The 20,524-nt window shown below is 36.3% G+C and overlaps 3 protein-coding genes and 2 non-coding genes across 5 annotated transcripts; 2 read left to right on the forward strand and 3 right to left on the reverse strand.

Moving 5' to 3' along the window:
- Window positions 1-969: 969 nt before the first annotated feature.
- LOC129100874 (taste receptor type 2 member 40) lies at window positions 970-1,935 on the reverse strand. The gene has a single exon (XM_054610414.1). It carries the CDS (start codon window positions 1,933-1,935, stop codon window positions 970-972), a length of 966 nt encoding a protein of 321 aa, XP_054466389.1.
- Window positions 1,936-2,829: 894 nt separating this feature from the next.
- Window positions 2,830-9,461, forward strand: cfap157 (cilia and flagella associated protein 157). Its single transcript, XM_054611698.1, is given in 10 exon segments — window positions 2,830-2,912; window positions 3,773-4,044; window positions 5,142-5,304; window positions 5,388-5,634; window positions 6,113-6,213; window positions 6,672-6,822; window positions 7,772-7,836; window positions 7,838-7,916; window positions 7,918-7,930; window positions 9,276-9,461. Coding segments are annotated over 10 exon segments (1,266 nt in total). The 3' UTR covers window positions 9,368-9,461.
- On the reverse strand, window positions 5,667-5,738 carry trnac-gca (transfer RNA cysteine (anticodon GCA)). Its single transcript has one exon. It is a non-coding gene; the product is annotated as a tRNA-Cys (tRNA).
- On the reverse strand, window positions 6,364-6,435 carry trnac-gca (transfer RNA cysteine (anticodon GCA)). The gene has a single exon. It is a non-coding gene; the product is annotated as a tRNA-Cys (tRNA).
- A 538-nt stretch (window positions 9,462-9,999) lies between the features above and the next one.
- On the forward strand, window positions 10,000-16,976 carry gstt1a (glutathione S-transferase theta 1a). The gene is made up of 5 exons (XM_054611014.1): window positions 10,000-10,164; window positions 11,590-11,677; window positions 13,131-13,287; window positions 15,176-15,352; window positions 16,440-16,976. Exons 1-5 carry the CDS (start codon window positions 10,059-10,061, stop codon window positions 16,638-16,640), a joined length of 729 nt encoding a protein of 242 aa, XP_054466989.1. The 5' UTR covers window positions 10,000-10,058; the 3' UTR covers window positions 16,641-16,976.
- The last annotated feature ends 3,548 nt before the right edge of the window (window positions 16,977-20,524 follow it).

The following is a 20,524-nucleotide window of genomic DNA, read 5'->3' on the forward strand; positions in this document are numbered from 1 at the left end:
CAGTGTCTCCACGACAAACAAAGCAAGCTTTTATTGACCTCTGCTGGTGATGAGGAGGAGCTGCAACAACATGGACTTACTGCCTTAAACACAAACACACACAAACACACACACACACACACACACAAACACACACACACACACAATGCGATATAGGACGGCCGCAATAGAGTGAATAAAGAGAGTATATTTATATCATCACCATCAAATAAGAATGTATTGTCTTTAAAATGTCACTTTTTGAGAACAAATAAAAACATAGACATCAAACTTAGGATAATAATAATAATAATAATAATAATAATAATAATAATAATAATAATAGTAATAATAACAATAAATGTATGCCTAACTCTGTCTTTCATGGATATTAAACCAAAATTGAATGCATAAAGAGTAATACTGTATTTCTAACCTCCCCAAGGTTTCCTGTTTGGTTCTAATATGTTTGAACCAATCAGGATATATATATTTACGTTTTCATAACGTACCTATAAGGTTTATTGGTTCTAGCCTCTCAACGTTTACGGAACCTCAGGGTAATATTTCCTGAAGGTTCTCTGGAGATTATTTAATAAAAGAATGACAGAATCTTTAGGATGTTACCAGAACGTTATTCTTGAAAGACCTTCAGGTAAACTTCAGGGAACGTTTATACAAAGTTCCCAAAAGGTCATTTAAAAAAAACTTTAGATAACCTCCAATGATTGTTGTCTGAACGTTATCTGAAGGTTATATATCTGACATAACAGAACGTGTAGGGAACGTTCCCTGAAGGTACCCGGACCGTTATAAGCAGAACTTAGCGGTCCTGTTCGGATTGAAAAGGGAAGATTTACACATTTCATAGTATAGAATAGTATTATATTATAGTTTTATATATATTTACAAACAATATATGTATTTACATATTTATACATTTTTGTTATTTATTTTAAACACAGTTCTTTATGTTATCCCACGTGTCGCTCACATATATGTGGCTGTAGCTCCACTCTTGTCTTCACTCCTGGATGTTGTGTTTGTGTTCGTTCTCCTGCAGATCAGCGTCGCTCTGAGCTTCTCCCTCAGGTTCTTGTTGGAGCAGGTGAGGAGGATCGCAGAGGCCACGCAGTAAAACGACAGGCCGAGGAAGAGCACGTCGGCGCTCAGCCCGGAGGCGAAGATGGCGTGGAAATAGTAGAGGGAGATGGAGAGCAGCGTGGCGAGGTAGACCCCGACCAGAGCCACCGTCAGCCTGCAGAACCGCAGATACGACCCTCTGCTCTGCTTCTTCTGCACGGAGGTGGTGTGTTTGCAGAGGTAGACCACCAGACTCAGCGAGGTCGGGAGCATGATGGACAAGGGCATCAAGGTGAGGTGGCAGATGAAGGTGATCACGTAGGCGTTGACGTCCACCCAGGATGGGAACAGAGGCTTCTTAAGGACACATACATCCTTTTCTGTCGTGTTTAGATTCAGAGTTTTGGGTTGAAAATGGAGGAAGAAGAAAGGCGTGAACATCAGGCAGGAGGTCAGAGAGGTCACCGCCAGGACGACACACAGGACGGCCGAGATGTTCTCCTTGAGCGCCCTGAGGAGAACCGAGGAGAAGCTCAACACCCTCACGCAGTAGAGGACGCTCAGCGAGGCGACGGACCAGAAGCTGACGGAGCTGCCGCTGAGCCACAGGAACAGCACGACGCAGAAGAAGAAAGGGAGGTCCGGCCCGCAGAGCGCCCCGGCCCAGACGGACGCCGCCAGGACGAAGGTGGAGATCTGCAGCAGGACGTTGCCCAGGGAGATGAGGCAGATGATGGCAGCAACGGTTTTTTTCGCGCCTCCGGACCTCCACTGCTGCACCAGCGTGACCCCGAGGTTGAAGACGTTGGCGAGCGCTCCCAGGAGCAGCAGGAGGGCGGTGCCGCACAGCTTCACATCTGCAGATCCAAACATGGTTGCTGCGGGGAAAAGGAACCGGCGGAGACGGATCCCTGCTGCGTTCTCTCTCCTGGGGGGCCTCGGAGCCGAATGACATGCTTTAAAGTCCCTTATAGAGGAAATGAAAAAATACCCAGCATGCAAATCTGTTCCCACGCAAGTCACCAGTGGATGTTGCTGCATATGAAAATAGAAATTAGATCAGTCACCTTGGCTGCTTTGTTCATTTGCAGAACAGACTTTGACTATTAACGGAGCAATTACAGATTTACAGGTTGTCTTGTCGTTTTTAGTGTTTTTGTTTTTGAGTGTGTCTCCAACTGTTGTCATAGTGATGTATCTGTTATATCATCCACACAACTTTTTTTTTTATTATTTAATTATTATTATTATTTTGTTCATTATTTATTCCTCAATTCTGAAGCCCTTTACCAGGATCTGATCAAATTAAATTTCCATTTCCTTTATAGGACTTATGTAACGTGTTATGTGGATGTTATGTCATATGATATATTGTATATTATTATATTATATTATATTAATATTTAAATTTTAGAAATTCAGTAAACATTTCTTAATTCTGTTGTAAATCATATTAATGACAGTTGCCATTGGCATTATATATTTAATTAATTTAATTAATTTAATTAATTTAATTAATTTAATTAATTAATTAATTAATTTGAATTAATTTGAATTTAATTTAATTTAATTTTTCTTCATTTTATTTTATTTTATTTTATTTTATTTTATTTTATTAAAGGTTAGAACTGAGGGCAGCGTTCCCTAGCAACAAGTTGAGGTTAGTTTCTCACAGTATATTCTTTTAAAATTCCCTAAAAAGGATTTTAAAAAGCCTAGATACTCGAAAAACGGGAACATATACAGGAAAAAGACAAACACACAACTATGGCAGATATAATCGATTCTTCGGACAAAGAGAGGTCTTTATATTTGATACAAATTCAATATCTGGAGGAGCAGTTGGAGAGGTAAGACTGAAACGTTTCATGAACAAAATATTTAATATAATGATGATTAGAACAATGATACGGGAAGCTAGTGTCTTAGCTACAATGTTACATCACAAAAAATACTGAATTAAAGTTTAAAAGTAACTACAGAAAAATACTATAACGGATAATTGTAAAAACAAATCCAGTACAATGATACAAACAATATAGCCAACTAGCTAAAAACAGAGTTAATAGTAGGTGACATGTTAAGTGGTCTATCAGCTCGGGCTGCAATTGACAATTTGCTATTTTCATTAATGTGCTGATTAGTTCCTTGCTCAACTATTTTGTCTATAAATGTCAGATAATAGTGAAAGAAATGCTGATTTAATCATCCCAGGGTATTCACGTTGTATGTTTTATCAAACCATCAGTGCAAAATATCTAAAATATTACATTTTTGTCATACATGACGAAGAAAATCAACAAATATTCACATTGGAGAAGCTGTAACCTGCAAATGTTTGCTTCAAACGTGGCTGAAACAATGAATATAATAGAATATTCTTTGAGTAATTGTTACAGATATCAAACACTATTTAAGTATTTAAGTAAGTCTATTATTTTTAATATATTTTAGAGTCCAGAGTAACATTTCCCAATGATAATGGTAATTTAATTGAGCCCAGTTTCTGTTCCACTTCTTTTGCAGATCATAACACGATGTGTATCAAACATTTTGATTAAAAAAAAGATATTAATATATAATATATATATACAAAAAACAATACAATATTTTGTGGAAATAAAAAACATGTTATTGCAGTATTTCTATTTCAAACAAGAGACATCTCAGTAGATCTTCACATATATAAACATGTCTTTTCAACCTGCAGATGTCATCTGAAATATGACGAGCTGGAGAAACAGAACAAGGACCTGAGCTCTCGGTACGGAGCTCTGGAGAAGGACAAGAAGGACACCATTGAGTACCTGAAACGCTTCGTGGTCGCCAAAGAGAAGAAGGAGGACGAGCTGGAAGAGCAGCTGGAGAACCAGCAGCTGGAGGACAAACAGCTCAGAAAGACTCTGAAGCTGCAGCACGGCCAGACCATGATCGAGATGCAGCAGCGGCTGGATGAACTTCACTCAGAGAACAAGATGATGGGTGAGACAATGGAATGTTTTTATTACTTTCCTCTTTTAGCCTTTAAGAGCGGCTTCAAACTGCACTTTGGGAAATGAAAACAATTAATGATGCAATTTATTATTTCTATATTTATTATTAACTAAACATTTTAAACAACTTTAATGATTAAGAAAATTACGAAAAATAGCTTTTAGTCGGACAATTCAATTATGATTAGTAGGGAGTTAGGAAATTTCACTGTAAAACTGAAAAGGTTCACAGTACTTTAAGTTATGGTAATATTGTTTTTAATCAATATTAAGTTAAACATTTTGTATTCAATTCACTTAATTATTATTTTTATATACAGTACCAGTCAAAAGTGTGGACACACCTTCTCATTCAACTACTTTGAAGAATGTAAAATATAAAACATATTCTGGTTTGTTGAGCATTTGTTTGTTTACCACATAATTCCATATGTGTTCCTTCATAGTTTGGATGTCTTCAATATTAATCTGCAATGTAGAAAAAAAAATAAAAAAAATAAAGAAAAACCATTGAATGAGAAGGTGTGTCCAAACTTTTGACTGGTACTGTATAAAGAAAATTGAATTTTCGGGTGAATATCAAGACTATGCATTCGTCCCTCTGTTTATGGACAAGTCTATGAATCTTTCTTAAACATTTGACAGTTTTTTGACAATGCAGAGACAGAGGAGAAAATAGATGTTTTCATCTCATTGGACCTGTAACATCAATAAATCATCAATACATTGATAATGAGACTTTAGTTTAATCCCCTTAAAAACAAACAACAAAAACAGGATTGGTAAAGCAGATCATCTGGTTCTCACTGGTTGGGTTAAATTAGAATTGTATGTCCTCAGATCATAGACTGCATATAAGAAGTGGACGTGGTCGTCTAAACGAACATCATGCTGTATTGAAGAAGACTTGAAACTAGAGATTGAGACCATAAACTCATGTTTACAATGTTTACTGAGGGAATAAATCAAGAGAGAAGTAGAGTCATTTTCTCATAGACTTCTATACAACCAGAGGAGTCGCCCCCTGGTGGCCAAACACACTCGGGGGAAGCATTTCCTTGTTTACTGTTCCTCTCTTCCCCTCAGCGACAAACTCCTCCAAGCTGCCGGAGCTGGAGGAGAAGGTGACCCTGCTGATGCAGCAGCAGTCCGACATGGAGACTCTGACGCAATCTCTGGTCAGTCACATCGGAAATCTTAAAGCTGCCATCGACACAATGCAGGGGGAAACCGAGCTGATCATGAAAAGGTAAAAGTCCAGGACAGAGTTAGATGTTTGATCCTCAGGGTAAACGTTTCATGCTGATCCTCTTCTGTCGTCACAACAAACAGGCTGATTGCGGATGGGAAGGAAAATATGGAGGACATCATTGAGAAGAACACCTCTCAGATTCTCCGGGCGGGGAGGAAGGAGCACAGCGAGCGGCTGGAGCAGCTCCCTTTCCTGCTGAAGGAAAATGTGGCTCTGCCCGAGGAGGTAGAGGTTATGGAAGACCAAGAACAGGATCTCTGCTTTGAGAAGGACGTGCTGAATAAAGACCTGATGAAGGTTACCATGGAGAATTTCGCCTGCATGGCGGTAAGAAGATAGAGAGGCATAACTTAGCCACTAGGGGGCATCCAGATTTGAACTGGAGACCTCTTGATCTGCAGTCAAATGCTCTACCACTGAGCTATACCCCCACACATCTACACAGCATCACGGTCACGTCTTTGAATCCGTGTCTGTGAGAGAATAGCTTGTGCAAAGCGATTGTAGTTTTTTTAATTTACATTCTGGGAGTATGAGTTTATATTCCTGTTCACACCGGTTTCCAACGTGCAGCAGGAGAGCAAACCGAAGGCAAACACATGAAAAAACTGATAAAAAATAACAAAACTTAGTCAGAGAAGAAGCTACTCAGTCCAACTTTTCCTCCAAAAATCAGAGAAAGGAAATAGTTCAAATATGAAACTGCTCAGAACTAGGTTATCTTGAAGTGAGAATCGCCCCCTGGTGGACAGTAGGGAGAATGCAGGTTTAAGACACTTTCCAGTTGACATCTTCTCTTCTTCAGGAGGTGGAGCAGACCACGAAGGAGTTACAGCAGCTGAAGGCGGAGCTGAAGGACCGTAGCTCCGCCAACAAGAGCATTCTGGCCAAGAAAGACACTCTCAGGTCAAAGAAGCCAAGACATCCTTGATGTGTTTGCAGTCTAGTTGCCTTAATCTGTATATTACAATAATACTGTGATGCTGGGGCAGACAGGAACCCGTTAAGTCCCACTGGGTATTTCATACCCTGAACACAACCTAATAAAGCTGCTGCAGGGAGCACCTGGAATTGAACCAGAGACCTCTTGATCTGCAGTCAAATGCTCTACCACTGAGCTACACCCCCATGTTTAACTCTGGATTAACATAAAATTAAATAAAAGTGGAATATATATATAATATAGAGATAGAGATATAGATAAATATATATATATATATATATATATATGTATATATATATATATATATATATATATATATATATATATGTATATATATATATATATATATATATATATATATATATATATATATATATATATATATATATATAATATGTTATTGTCTCTGTTGTGTTTTCAGACAGCTCCTGACCTCAGCGTCCAAGAAGATCGATCAGAAAACAGCCGAGGTAGATCAGCTGAGGACGGAGGTCCAGAGGAAGAGCATCAAGAGGAGGCAGCTGGAGGGAGTCAAGCAGGAAGGACTCCTCCTCTTCAGCCACATCCTGACGGTAAAACAACTCTTTGCTCCTAAATATCACCATCTGTTTTCCAGAGAGGGAAGAGGATTCATTATTCTTTTTTTGTTAAATGTGATAAGTTTTAATCCAGGAAGGTCAGATGTTACATTCACGTCCTGCTGTTCAGACAAACATCCAGCGGTGGAAGAAGTATTCAGATCCTTTAATAGAGATCTTTAGCAAATCAAACATGATCAAACAATTTAGAATACTGAATTACGAGTAGAAGTTTCGCATTTCAACTTCTGGACGAATTTAGCGTTCTTCAGTATCAAAAGGCAGAAGAATCACACTGAACGTATTGGCAGCATAAAGTAGCACATGACAGAAATACTCAATTAAAGTTCAAATACCTCACAATTCTACAACAAAAATAGCTTAAGCAATAATTGAACAACTGCTTATCTTTTCTACATAAATCCAAACTAGGACGAGTTGAAAGTTAAGAGCACTCTTAACATTCAGCAATCTGCATCTTTGTTTATGTTCTGACCCGAAACACAAGTCTGAACAAGTGGAAGTAAAGTAACAATTTTACTGCCAAGATGTAGGCACTTTAAATGACCTTCTGGCTTATTTATTCTGAACAATTCATCTGTTCTAAAAGCTGTAAACAGGTTTAATGATCCAGTCTGCATTTGCATGATTCAGATGCAGCTGTTGTGTTCAGGAACAAACTCTTGCTCTTGAATATGAGTCTTTTAAAATGGAAACATCAAAAACTTACAAATAAAGGAGTATTTAAAAAAGTGTATTTTAACTGTAATTTTGTATGCATGCTTTCACCTTTTAAATATAATTTATAATATTAACATTACAATACATGTTTTGTCAAATAATGCAGTGATGTGAACATTATTATATTTTAGTTTTCATCCCAATAAAACAGAGACAGATCATTTCTTATGACTGAGGCTCTGATGTCGTCTGTCCTCTGCAGGTCTCGGAGGAATCGTCAGAGAGAGAGTGGAAGATGCTGAGGCTGCTGGAGATCCTGGAGAGCTCCGCCCCCCTGGGTCTAGGCCCCGCCCCCAACGACTCACCTGAGGAGAGCGGGTGAGGACAGAAACCTCCGACCTTTGACCCCCAAACCAGCCAGGTCCTGGGATCTCTCCCCGCTGGAGAAGTGTCTGTTTCCTGCTGCAGCTGTTTCCTCACAGCAGCTCAGCGGGCCGAACCAGACCAGATCAGCTGTTATCACAATATTCTCACAGCAGAGCGGCGTTCGAGGCCAAGAAGAGGCAGCTGGAAACACCACTGTACACCGACTCAGTGTTTCCCACAGGGGTTTGTGAGACTAAAGGGGGACTGGACCTGGGAACCAGAAGTTAAATGCACCAGTCTGGTTCCCTATGAGAGCAACATTCAGAGGCTGGATGCAAGAAGAACTTTGTGTTCTTGTTGAAGCAGTGGTGGAATGTACTTAAGTGCAATTTTGAAGTACTTGTAGCCTACTTTACTGAGAATTTTCATTTTATTTTACTTTATACTTTTAGTCCACTATATCTCAGAGGGAAATATTGTACTTTTAACTTCATTTGCTTATCATTATTAGTTACTAGTTTGGCTTCTTTGCAGATTCAAGTTCTTAATACAAAATATTAATCAACTAATAAACTATGATGTATTATTTAGTACTATACACTTTAATTACTAAGTATATAAAGTAGTTAAAATGAGCTCCACCTATAATAGCTGCAACATTAAAATGATTATGCATTAACCATTAAAATACAATGTTAAAGGCCCACCTAGATATATTAAGGGTGGTTCCGCTTAATGAGTGTACTTTTACTTTATTTTTCTCACTTTACGAGCCGAACAAGAGCAGAGATAAAGTTCTCAGAAGTTGGTGGAGACCAAAGTCAGAGCTAAAAAGGGGAGTAAATATTGGAGTTTAATCAATCAGGTGGCAGAAACTGTGGAAATGACTCAGAATGAATCTGCATGAATTTCGTTTTTGTTGAATCAATTTGACCAGGCGGCAACCTCCAGTTCGGCCGAGTGAAGCCGATGCTTCATGTCTTAAAGCTGCATTCTCTCTCCTGTCCACCAGGGGGCGACTCCTCTGGTTGTATAGAAGTCTATGAGAAAATGACTCTACTTCTCTCTTGATTTATTCCCTCAGTAAACATTGTAAACATGAGTTTATGGTCTCAATCTCTAGTTTCAAGTCTTCTTCAATACAGCATGATGTTCATTTAGTAAATGATGCTCCATTTAGAGTCAAACAGACCATAAAGCAGAGTCTCTACGTCACTCCTCCTCAGTCACAATATGGTTACTTCTGTTCATTGGTTGCAAAAAAACAAGATGGCGACGGGCTCAAGGCTTCCAAACAGCGGACCACAAAATGATTGGTGTCGACACGATGACCACGTCCACTTCTTATTCACAGTTTATTGTTTTATTCTGTTTCTTTTGTCTCTCTGTCCGTCCCTCAGGAAACTCCGCAGTGAAAAGACAACCAGCTGTGATCCGGAGGCCTCCACCTCTGCATTCCGCTGAACCAGATCCAGTCAGCGTAGGAAACTGAGTCATTACTGCTGGGGCCGGGGGTTTGAGTCCAGACCAGGGCCGTTTGCTGCATGTCATCCTACTCTCTCCCTCTCACTATCAAAATAAAGTAGAAAGGGCAAAAAGAAAAAGAGATGACTGTTATTCTTTCCCACAACTAGCTTTCTAATTACTCACTTCAAACCTGTTTTTTATATATATTCATATTTGTATTTTTATATATATATATTAATATTCTCTCTTTTATTATTGTTTTCTTATTATTATATTCTGTTTTTAGGGGTGACTTTGTAACATCTGTCTAGGGACTACAGATGAAAAAGAATTTATTAATGTGCCTTGTCCTTAGAATCAAACAACGATAAAGAGAATAACGCCTTTAAGAAAATATCTTTGTCATGTGATCACGGACTGTAAGCCAAACCCCCGTATCCACTGAAAGGAGATAAAAAGCAGATAAAACAAAATGTGATAAGCTCAGCACTGTGTTTTTACAAAATGTTTCCACCAGGCTTGAGGTCAAAGGTCGGACTGCTCAACCACGACGGCCCGCTCTACTTTGAACTGTCGCCACCGTTTAGAAAGCAGCCAGACTCTCACAGGCATCCAAACAGAGAGAGGAGGAGGAGGAGGAGGAGGAGGAGGAGGAGCTCTGCAGACAGCAGACAACAGTCTCTTTAGGACGGGAGAGGACTGAGGACTGAAGAACGATGGAGCTCTATCTGGACCTGCACTCACAGCCCTGCCGATCCGTCTTCCTGTTCGCCAAAGCGGTGGGGATTCCCTTTGAGGTGAAGCTGGTGGAGATCTCCAAAGGTAAACCTTCACACATGGATACAAACAAACTGTTTTTTAATGCATGCATGTCTGATTTGTTGTTGTAAAATCTCACACGCTGCATTTAAAGCTGTTTTTTGGAAGTGGACACAAAGTTAGCAGATGTTTTTGCAAAAGTTTTCAAAAGTTTTATGACTTGCAAACTTTGACCTTGTTGCATAAGATGAAGCCTTTAGAAACCTGCCAAGATACGTTTGTGCAACATTTTGCACAAGAAGAGAAGGGCCTTGAACTTGTTCTGTAAACACGAAGCAAATAAAAGCCCTCCTCTTCCTCCTCCTCCTCCTCCTCCTCCTCCTCCTCCTCGGGGCTATCAGTTTACATTTTCACATTTCACCCAGAAAGCTGACATCCACAGAGGAGGAGGAGCCAAGTTATCTAGCCACTCCTAGTCCAGATAAAACATTTCTGCGTCCCTGAGGTGATTGAGTAGGACAGAGAGGTGCTGGGGAAAGAAAAATACAAGGAGGGAGAGGTGTGAGAGCAGAAGAGGAGGGGAGGAGGAGGAGGAGGAGGAGGGAAATGGGAGAGGGAGTAAAACAAACATTAACAGAACACAATCATTTCATGTTTTTCATATTTTATTCAACGCCACCACCTTCAATGTATTTCTGTCTTATTGATTCTGATCAATACGTCTGTTCTAAAGGCTGTTACATGGTTTTATTGATCCAGTCGACATTTATGATTCACATGTAGCTGATGTGTTCAGGAACAAACTCAGAAAAATGTATTCTCGATACTTGAATATGTGTGTCTTTAAAGTGTATATATATATATATATATATATATATATATATATATATATATATATATATATATATGTATATATATGTATGTATATGTATATATGTATGTATATATATATGTATGTATGTATGTATGTATGTATATATATATGTATATATGTTTATGTTATATGTATATATGTGTAAATATGTATAAATATATTTATTTATGTATATATATATACATACATATACATATTATATATATGTATGTATGTATATATATGTTTGTAAACATACACACATATACGTATATATATATATATATATATATATATATATGCATATATAGGAATATATATATATATATGTATATATACATATATGTATATATTTTTATTATCTACCACATTTTAATCAAATTGTTTTTTGACAAAAAAACACAATTTATTTCATTTTTCCTTTTTAATCATATTTTCTTTCCTAAATGATGCATCAACTCTTCACATGAATGTATTCTATTATTATTTACATGCCAACACAAACAAACTGTCATCTGTGCTTCTCGTCTGTCTGTGTGTGTGTGTGTGTGTGTGTGTGTGTGTGTGTGTGTGTGTGTGTGTGTGTGTGTGTGTGTGTGTGTGTGTGTGTGTGTGTGTGTGTGTGTGTGTCTCAGGGCAACAGTACACCGATGAGTTCGGTCAACTCAGCATCATCAGGAAGGTTCCCGTGATGAAGGACGGGAGCTTCGTCCTGACGGAGAGGTGTGACGATGACTTCCCTCTCTCACGTTCACAAATGATCAGATACAGTTTTAAGAGTTGATGCTGATATTTATGGACTCTGGAGTGAGTTTATAGTCTGATCAGTCCATCAGCTCATATTTCAGACACCAGTAGGAGGAAGAGTTTTAGAAGTATGAGGAGATATTATGTACTGCTGTGGACGTACTTTAGAAACCTAAAAGAATCAATATCAGTTTATGTGAACGTCATATTTAGAATATTTTCACCTCTTTTCCTTGCTGTCAGACAGACTCCATTGACAAAAACAGTAATTTTATGCTCACAGAACACAGGAGTTTCTGGTCTACTGCTGCTTATGTCGGTTAGTTAGTTTATGTTATTGTGTGACTTTGGTGAATCTGAACTTATTCTCCAAAACAACAAAGTCACTCAATAATACAAACAAACCAATATATAGAGGCAGTGATAGAGCAGCAGCTCCTGTGTTCTGAGAGGGAAAATTACTGTTTTTGTCAATGGAGTCTGGTATATAACGGCTTCAGTTCCTTGTCATTAAGGTCTGTCTGACAGCAAGGAAAAGAGGTGAAAATATTCTAAATATAACGTTCACTTAAACTGATATTGATTCTTTTAGGTTTCTAAAATACGTCCACAGCAGAACTTTACTTTTTTAATACACTGACTATGTAGAAGAACCTCAAACAACCACCCTTCTAAACATCACTAGTATCCCTCAATCACTCTGTCCTGACTCCAGCCTTTTTCCTTCAATCTACTTGTGTCTTAGAAAAGCTTTTTTCTGACATCATCACAATAAAAAAAAGTAAAAATATGCAAAATCTGCAGTTTTGACAACATTGATGTTCTGAAAATTTGCACATCACACATTTTAAAGTAGAAAAATAGTATCTGTTGCATAATAAATGAAAAAAATAATTTAAAACTGAGTAGCTTGGAGGGTTGAAATGTGTTTTGGGGGCCAAAGAAGTTGAATTCACTGTTCAAATGTCTTTTAAAGAAGCTATATATATATATATATATATATATATATTATATATATATACAGTACCAGTCAAAAGTTTGGACACACCTTCTCATTCAACTACTTTGAAGAATCTAAAATATAAAACATATTCTGGTTTGTTGAGCATTTGTTTGTTTACCACATAATTCCATATGTGTTCCTTCATAGTTTGGATGTCTTCAATATTAATCTACAATGTAGAAAAACCATTGAATGAGAAGGTGTGTCCAAACTTTTGACTGGTTCTGTATATATAAATATTTTTATTTAAGATCTTTATTAGTTGAAAGATGACAGGAAATGAGGGAGACAGAGCTGCAGTAATGGTTCCTATAGACTGTCGTTGTGGTTCATACTCTTTGATTATATATATATTCAGTGGGGATGGACACTGATGAGGTGAAACGGTTTCATAAACCTTTCTCGTTGACTCCGTCTGTGTGGCAGCACGGCCATCCTGAAGTACCTGGTGCAGAAACACGCCTCCTCGGTGGCGGATCACTGGTTCCCCGCTGAGCTGCAGCAGAGAGCTCGAGTCAACGAGTACCTGTCCTGGCAGCACATGAACCTCAGAGCTCACGGGTCAAAGGTCTTCCTGCTCAAGGTAACACACACACACACACACACACACACACACACACACACACACACACACACACACACACACACACACACACACACACACACACACACACACACACACACACTTCACAGACGAGAAGCACAGATGACAGTTTGTTTGTGTTGTAAATAGAAAATAATAGAATACATTCATGTGAAGAGTTGATGCATCATTTAGGAAAGAAAATATGATTAAAAAGGAAAAATGAAATAAATTGTGTTTTTTTGTCAAAAAACAATTTGATTAAAATGTGGTAGATAATAAAAAATATATACATATATGTATATATACATATATATATATATATACATATTCCATATATATATATATATATATATATATATACGTATATGTGTGTATGTTTACAAACATATATATACATACATATACATATATAAATATGTATATGTATGTATGTATGTATATATACATAAATAAATATATTTATACATATTTACACATATATACATATATACATAAACATATACAAACACAGTTCATCGCTTCAAACTGGAGTAACTTTATTTATATAATAATCAATACTTTCTTCCTCCTTCTTATGTTAAAGTTACTTTCATTACATTATGAATTTCTGAATTTCTTGATATTTACTTTTCTTTGGTATTATTTAACTTTCAAAAGGCAATCACAAGAATTAAACCCATTTCTTACGTTTCCAACTGTTCTACTTCTTCACCTTCTTCCTCCACATTTAGGCCAGAAATGCAGTTTAGCTTCAGCTTTTCCACAGACTTTGAAATATTCCTCATCTTTCTCCCATTATTGATAGAACTTAACTCTTATTACCAGCAGGACAGATTTAGTAGAAGTGTCAGCCTTTAAAAAAAAAAATGTAATATGCCACATCTTCAATACATCATTGATATAATTCAACTTTTCCATGAAGTTCATATGCTCATTTAGGCAGCATTTAAATAATTATTATAATATTTCCCATCTTTTTTTGGCATTTTTTCATTTTATTCTACTTTTCCATCACATTCATAATATTTTAGTTACTGTGGATTTTTTTTTTTAAATTATTTAATATTCTTTACTGTTTTTACTGCTTATTTGCTTATTTATAATTCTTGTTTTTTATCTTGTTTTGCACTATCCTCTCTGCTGCTGTAAATCCTGTAGATTTCCCCGCTGCGGGACTAATAAAGGATTATTTTATCTTATTTTATCTTATTTTATCTCATTCATAGATTCTGAGATGCAGTTTAGCTTCAGCTTTTCTACAGACTTTGAAATATTCCTCATCTTTCTCACATTATTGATATAATTAAACTTTTATTACCAGCAGGACAGTGAAGCATCAGCCTTTAATGAAAGAACAACTTAAAATATGCCACATATTCAATTCAATATTGATATAATTCAACTTTTTTATGACATTCTTATGAATTAATTCCCATTTTTCCATCTATTCCAACCACTTCACCTTCTTTTCACACTTTAAGACCAGCAATGAAGTGAATCATCAGCTTTTCTAGATCCCTTAAATCATTCCACATCTTTCAAACACAGTTCGTATAAATCATCTTTTAAAGCCAGCAATGACGTGAGGCAGCAGCCTTAAAATACATTTTTTTAATATGAACATATTTGATACATAATCGGTATTCACCATCTTCTTACTCATTTAGGCAGCTTTTTAAATATTTATATTCTTTCATTCTATTCTACTTTTCCATGACATTATTACAAATTTAAACACATCACCACTTTTCCATCTATTCCTATAACTTCACCTTCTTCTTACACCTTTAATCCTGCGCTGCAGTTTAGCTTCAGCTTTTCTACAGACTTTGATATAATCTAACTCTGATCTGGTTGATCTGTTTGATCTGTTTGATCTTTGCAGTCCATGTTTCCCATCATCATGGGCTCCGAGGTCCCGAAGGAGAAGATGTCTGCCGCCGTGGAGGATCTGAATCAGTCGCTCCAGATGCTGGAGGAGAAATTCCTGCAGAGCAAACCGTTCATCATCGGAGACAAGATCTCTCTGGCTGATCTGGTGGCCATCGTTGAGATCATGCAGGTAAAACTCTTCCTACTACCACTAGTTCTACTACTACTAGTACTACTGTTTGTACAACTTCTACTACTTATTCTACAGCTGTAACTGTTTGATCATGATTTCACAGGAAAAGGGATTTATTCTTGTGGAAATAAATCAGTTTTATTCATCACTTTATGCACAATACGGTGGCCCCGAAGGTCCTGATAGATACATAAACATGTTTTCTCTCATTTTCTCTGTTCTTTTATGAGCCTAATTAAATATTGATGTAATTAATACGTTTTGCAGCAGGCGGCTCATGTTAAAAATGAGAACACTATTGTGTTTTTGATCACAAATGCATGACTTTATAATCTCAAAGAATTTTTTTTTTACGCCATTGTAGAAAACTCTGTAACCATTGAAATACATAGAAAACAGACTTTTGAAAATAGCTTTTTATTGATTTTTGTTTTTGTTCTAACCTTAACCTAATTTTTCAAATTTAAGTAAGTATAAAAAAAAGTATACTTACAATGGCCAGAATACGCAATGACGGCAAACTCTGTTAGCTTTTATAAAATACAAAAAATATTTTTGTACTTTTCAATTTAAAATAAAAAAATAAAAATATTGATTTTTTTTCTTGTTACTTTTTTTAAAATTTCATTTATAAACTTGTATCTGTTTTTTTTTTACCTTATTATGGTTCGTCAAACTGTCGAGCACTTTATAACTGTGATTCAGAATATTAAACAAGATGTATTTTATCATTATTATGTCATTAAACAAGTTAGTTTGAAAGTTCCCCCAACTTTATGGAAGTGCAGAACTAAATCGCTTTAATTAAAATAACTAAAATATATATATTTATTTTATTATATGAAAATGATGTTATTATAATAAATTATATTATACGAAAATATGAAAACAACATCCCTGAGGGAGCATAGAATAAATAATGATAAAATAGTTATTATATATTTATTTGATATTATTATTTGATATGAAAAATGACTTCCCGAGTTCAGTGACCTCGCTAAAGACTTTTCATGTTCATTGTAATGTTTGTGTAAAACGTGTGTGTTCTGAGGTTGTGTGTTTGTTGCGTGTGTGTGTTTCTCAGCCGGTTGGAGCCGGCGTGGACGTGTTCGTAGGCCGTCCCAAGCTGAGCGCCTGGAGGGATCGAGTGAAGAAGGCCATCGGTGAGAAGCTGTTTGATGAAGGTCACGAGGCGATCATGGCGGTGAGCGGCCTGATGGAGAAGATGAAGAGCAGCGACGAGCTGGAGATGCTCAAACAAAAGTTTAAGAAGCTCTTCAGCTGAGTGGAAACGGATCACAAGGCCGACAAATGATCTCAAATTCACTTTTAAATTCACCTTTTGTATGGTGATATTGTGTAAACATATTAAATGTGATTATCTGATATAGGTTGATAAATCAAACATACCTTGATTCATTAACCAAAAAAAACATGTTTTCATGCCAAAAGTTTTGATCGAAGGACAAATTGGAAACTTCAGCTGGAAATCTTCATCAGGACAACTGAGGACAAATGTGTGTTATTGTGTATCAGATGTGTGTCATGAATAAATGCACATTCATGACCCCCATACCAAAGATATTAAAGTGATGCATCAAAAGTTTACATAAATAAACAACTGTGTCCATTTTTTTTAAACATTAAGCTAACTTTTAAAACTGCTTCTTCCCAATATTTCATCCAGTACATCTTCCTGTAGTTCTTCCTGTAGTTCTTCACATAGTTCTTCCTGTAGTTCATAGTTCTTCCTGTATTCATCATCCATAGTTCTTCCTGTAGTTCTTCATAGTTCTTCCTTTACATCAACCTGTAGTTCTTCCTGTAGTTTTTCCTGTAGTTCTTCCAGTACATCGTCCTGTAGTTCTTCCTGTAGTTCTTCCTGTAGTTCTTCCTGTAGTTCTTCCCATAGTTCTACCTGTAGTTCTTCCTGTAGTTCTTCCTGTAGTTCTTCCTGTAGTTCTTCCTGTAGTTCTTCTGTAGTTCTTCCTGTAGTTCTTCCTGTAGTTCTTCCTGTAGTTCTTCCCATAGTTCTACCTGTAGTTCTTCCTGTAGTTCTTCTGTAGTTCTTCCTGTAGTTCTTCCTGTAGTTCTCCTGTAGTTCTTCCCGTAGTTCTTCCCATAGTTCTTCCTGTAGTTCTTCCTGTAGTTCTTCTGTAGTTCTTCCTGTAGTTCTTCCTGTAGTTCTTCTGTAGTTCTTCCAGTACATCATCCTGTAGTTCTATCAACACTGATAAGACATCAAAATAAAAAGGGGGTGAATTTTACCTTTGAAATAAAAAACATGAAAAGTAAAAGCCCTTCATTCAAAATTATGATTTATTATTCAAATGAAAAAATTGCTCCATTGAGAATATTTTACATTTTATAAATTGACCTTTAAGCAGAACTACAAACAACCATAGTAGAGTAACGTGCAGCGTGTCAACCAAAACAAATAAATGTGTTGGAGGAAAGTATTCAGCTGCATAAAATGAAACAGTCGAACGTCCTCGTTAACATTCCGTCTCTGCACACATGACTCTCTGCAGAGTCGCTCTTTGTTTTCTCACGTCAGTTTTCATCACAGAATCCTCTGTTGTTCCTGAAACAAGAAGCTCTTTATCTCAATGAGATCGGAAAAAAATACAGATGGAATACCAGATTTTCTGTACATCCACGGTGAGGAAAACAGTTCCATCTACTCTGAGTCTGAGTAGTGTGGTGGAATGTTCTCCATACAAAAAACACATTTACTGTAAATCTCCTTTTACGGCTGCAACTGATGAAAACAACCATTAGTTGTTGTTTTTTATCAATGAACTGAAGTGCTTGTTTTGTCTGTGAAACAGGTTAAAATATATATAAGATTTATGTAGATATTATATTTAAAAAGACACAAGACAGAGAAAAGCAGGAAATCTAGACTCAAGACGTTTTATTGTTAAATAACTTGTTTGTCTACTTCCTGTGCATCAAAATTTGTATTTCAACACTAACTTCTAAATTCTTCATATATATATATGTATAGATAGATAGATAGATAGATAGATAGATAGATAGATAGATAGATAGATAGATAGATAGATAGATAGATAGATAGATAGATTTTTTTTTTTTTTCATGTCACAGAACGTGCCCAGCCCTCATGGGTTTACTAGACACCAACAGTACAGCTGCAGTGGATCCACATCTCATCAGGTCACATCTGATTACAAAACAGCGGTTGCTTCATCGCTCCATCTTAAACAGAACTTTCTTCTCTCCCGGGCCTGGCAAATACAATCTGCTACAAAGAAGGTTCCTTTCCTAAAACACAATCATCCAGCCAAAAGAAATCAACATAAATGGAAGTCATTTTACTGAAGAGGACATCCCTTATGTCCTCGTAGACAGGACAGTAAAACAAAAAGTGCACCTCATTTTCAATTTCACCGAGCTCTCACAACAAACAGGTTCTGTCCTAAGTTGAACTTAACATAAAGTTCTGCATTATAGTTATTCTTTATGAGACAATAAGTTCGTAACTTTGGTTTACACCATATGTCATCTGACCATTTTTCTTTATGCATAAGAAACAGTTTGGTCCTAATATCCTGAATATTACAAAGTAACCTGTTCTGAAAAATGAAAGACTCTCTGATCAGACATATTCACAAGTCTATTCCAAAGTTGAAGCAATTTACATTTATGTCGGATGTTTGTGTATATATATATATATATATATGTTTAGTGTATATATATATGTGTGTGTGTGTGTGTGTGTGTGTGTGTGTATAAGACTTTTGGTGACTGCATACTAGTAAAACAATTTTTAAATCAGTCAATAGATGTCTCCACATTATCCTACAGGTCACAGTTTTGACCAAAAACACATTTTTCACCCACTTTTCCATGAAAAAATTAAATAAATAAAGATTGTTTATTTGAAAGAGTTACTAATGACACATGATTTTGATATTTTCATGTCTCATTTTAGATTTGGGACCGAAATTTGTTTCATTTGAAGTTAAGTTTGATTAATTCACTAATGGATCGATCAGTGATCATATTTCCCAACATGGCTGCTGTCAAAAGATCCATTAAAAACTTATTGTCTTAATATTATCAGAGTAATGTTTCTACTAAAAAACTGAACTTTGCTGCAGAACAGAAACATCAGATTGTTTGACTTTCTATTATGTAAAACTGTCTTTTTCCTTTCAACATTATAAGATCCATTAAAAACTTCTTGTTTTCATTTTATCAGATTAATATTTTACTTTAAAACTTATTTTTGACAGATTGTCTCACTTTCTCTTAAATTAAAACATCTTTTTCCTTTTTTCAAAACAATTTTGAGGATCTGGCCCTCTTCTTTTTTGAATAAAACTTTATTGAACTTGTCAGTGGATTAAAAACAATCAGATGTTCTGTGTTTATGTGAAGTGTGAACGTACGTTTTGGTATTAATAACTAAGATAAGATAAGATAATTTACAGGATTACAGCAGCAGAGAGGATAGTGCAAACAAGAGACATAGTAAAAAAAAAAAGTAATTATAAATAAGCAAATGAGCAATAAAAAAAGCCTTTATTGAATGTTTTTCTTAAAAAAAAGAAAAGTGAAAGCATGTTTCAAAAAGGAAGTGTCATTTCCAAATTACAATCTATGTTTCTGTTATTCTGTTGTGCTTCAAGTTGCACATTTAAGATGTTTTTATTCCAGTATTTACTATTTTTCCTCATGCAACACTCAGATTAAAGCTCATTCTGCAGGATCAGAGCTGGAAGCACTGCTCTCTTATCTGGGTTCTGGACTCAGAACCCAGTCTGTGTGTTGTTGGCACTGGTTCTGCACATGTGACCTTCCACACAGGAAGAAGAGTGAAGAAATGAGTCAGAGAATCCTCCTCCAGTGGAGAAACGCAGACCCGGACCACTCAACCCCTAAAAACTTTCTCTTAAATTAAAACATCTTTTTCCTTTTTTCAAAACAATTTTGAGGATCTGGCCCTCTTCTTTTTTGAATAAAACTTTATTGAACTTGTCAGTGGATTAAAAACAATCAGATGTTCTGTGTTTATGTGAAGTGTGAACGTACCTTTTGGTATTAATAACTAAAATAAGATAAGATAATTTACAGGATTACAGCAGCAGAGGATTGTGCAAACAAGAGACATAGTAAAAAAAAAATCAAAAATAAGTATTA

This window comes from Anoplopoma fimbria, chromosome 13, assembly GCF_027596085.1.
Source record: "Anoplopoma fimbria isolate UVic2021 breed Golden Eagle Sablefish chromosome 13, Afim_UVic_2022, whole genome shotgun sequence".
NCBI lineage: Eukaryota > Metazoa > Chordata > Actinopteri > Perciformes > Anoplopomatidae > Anoplopoma > Anoplopoma fimbria.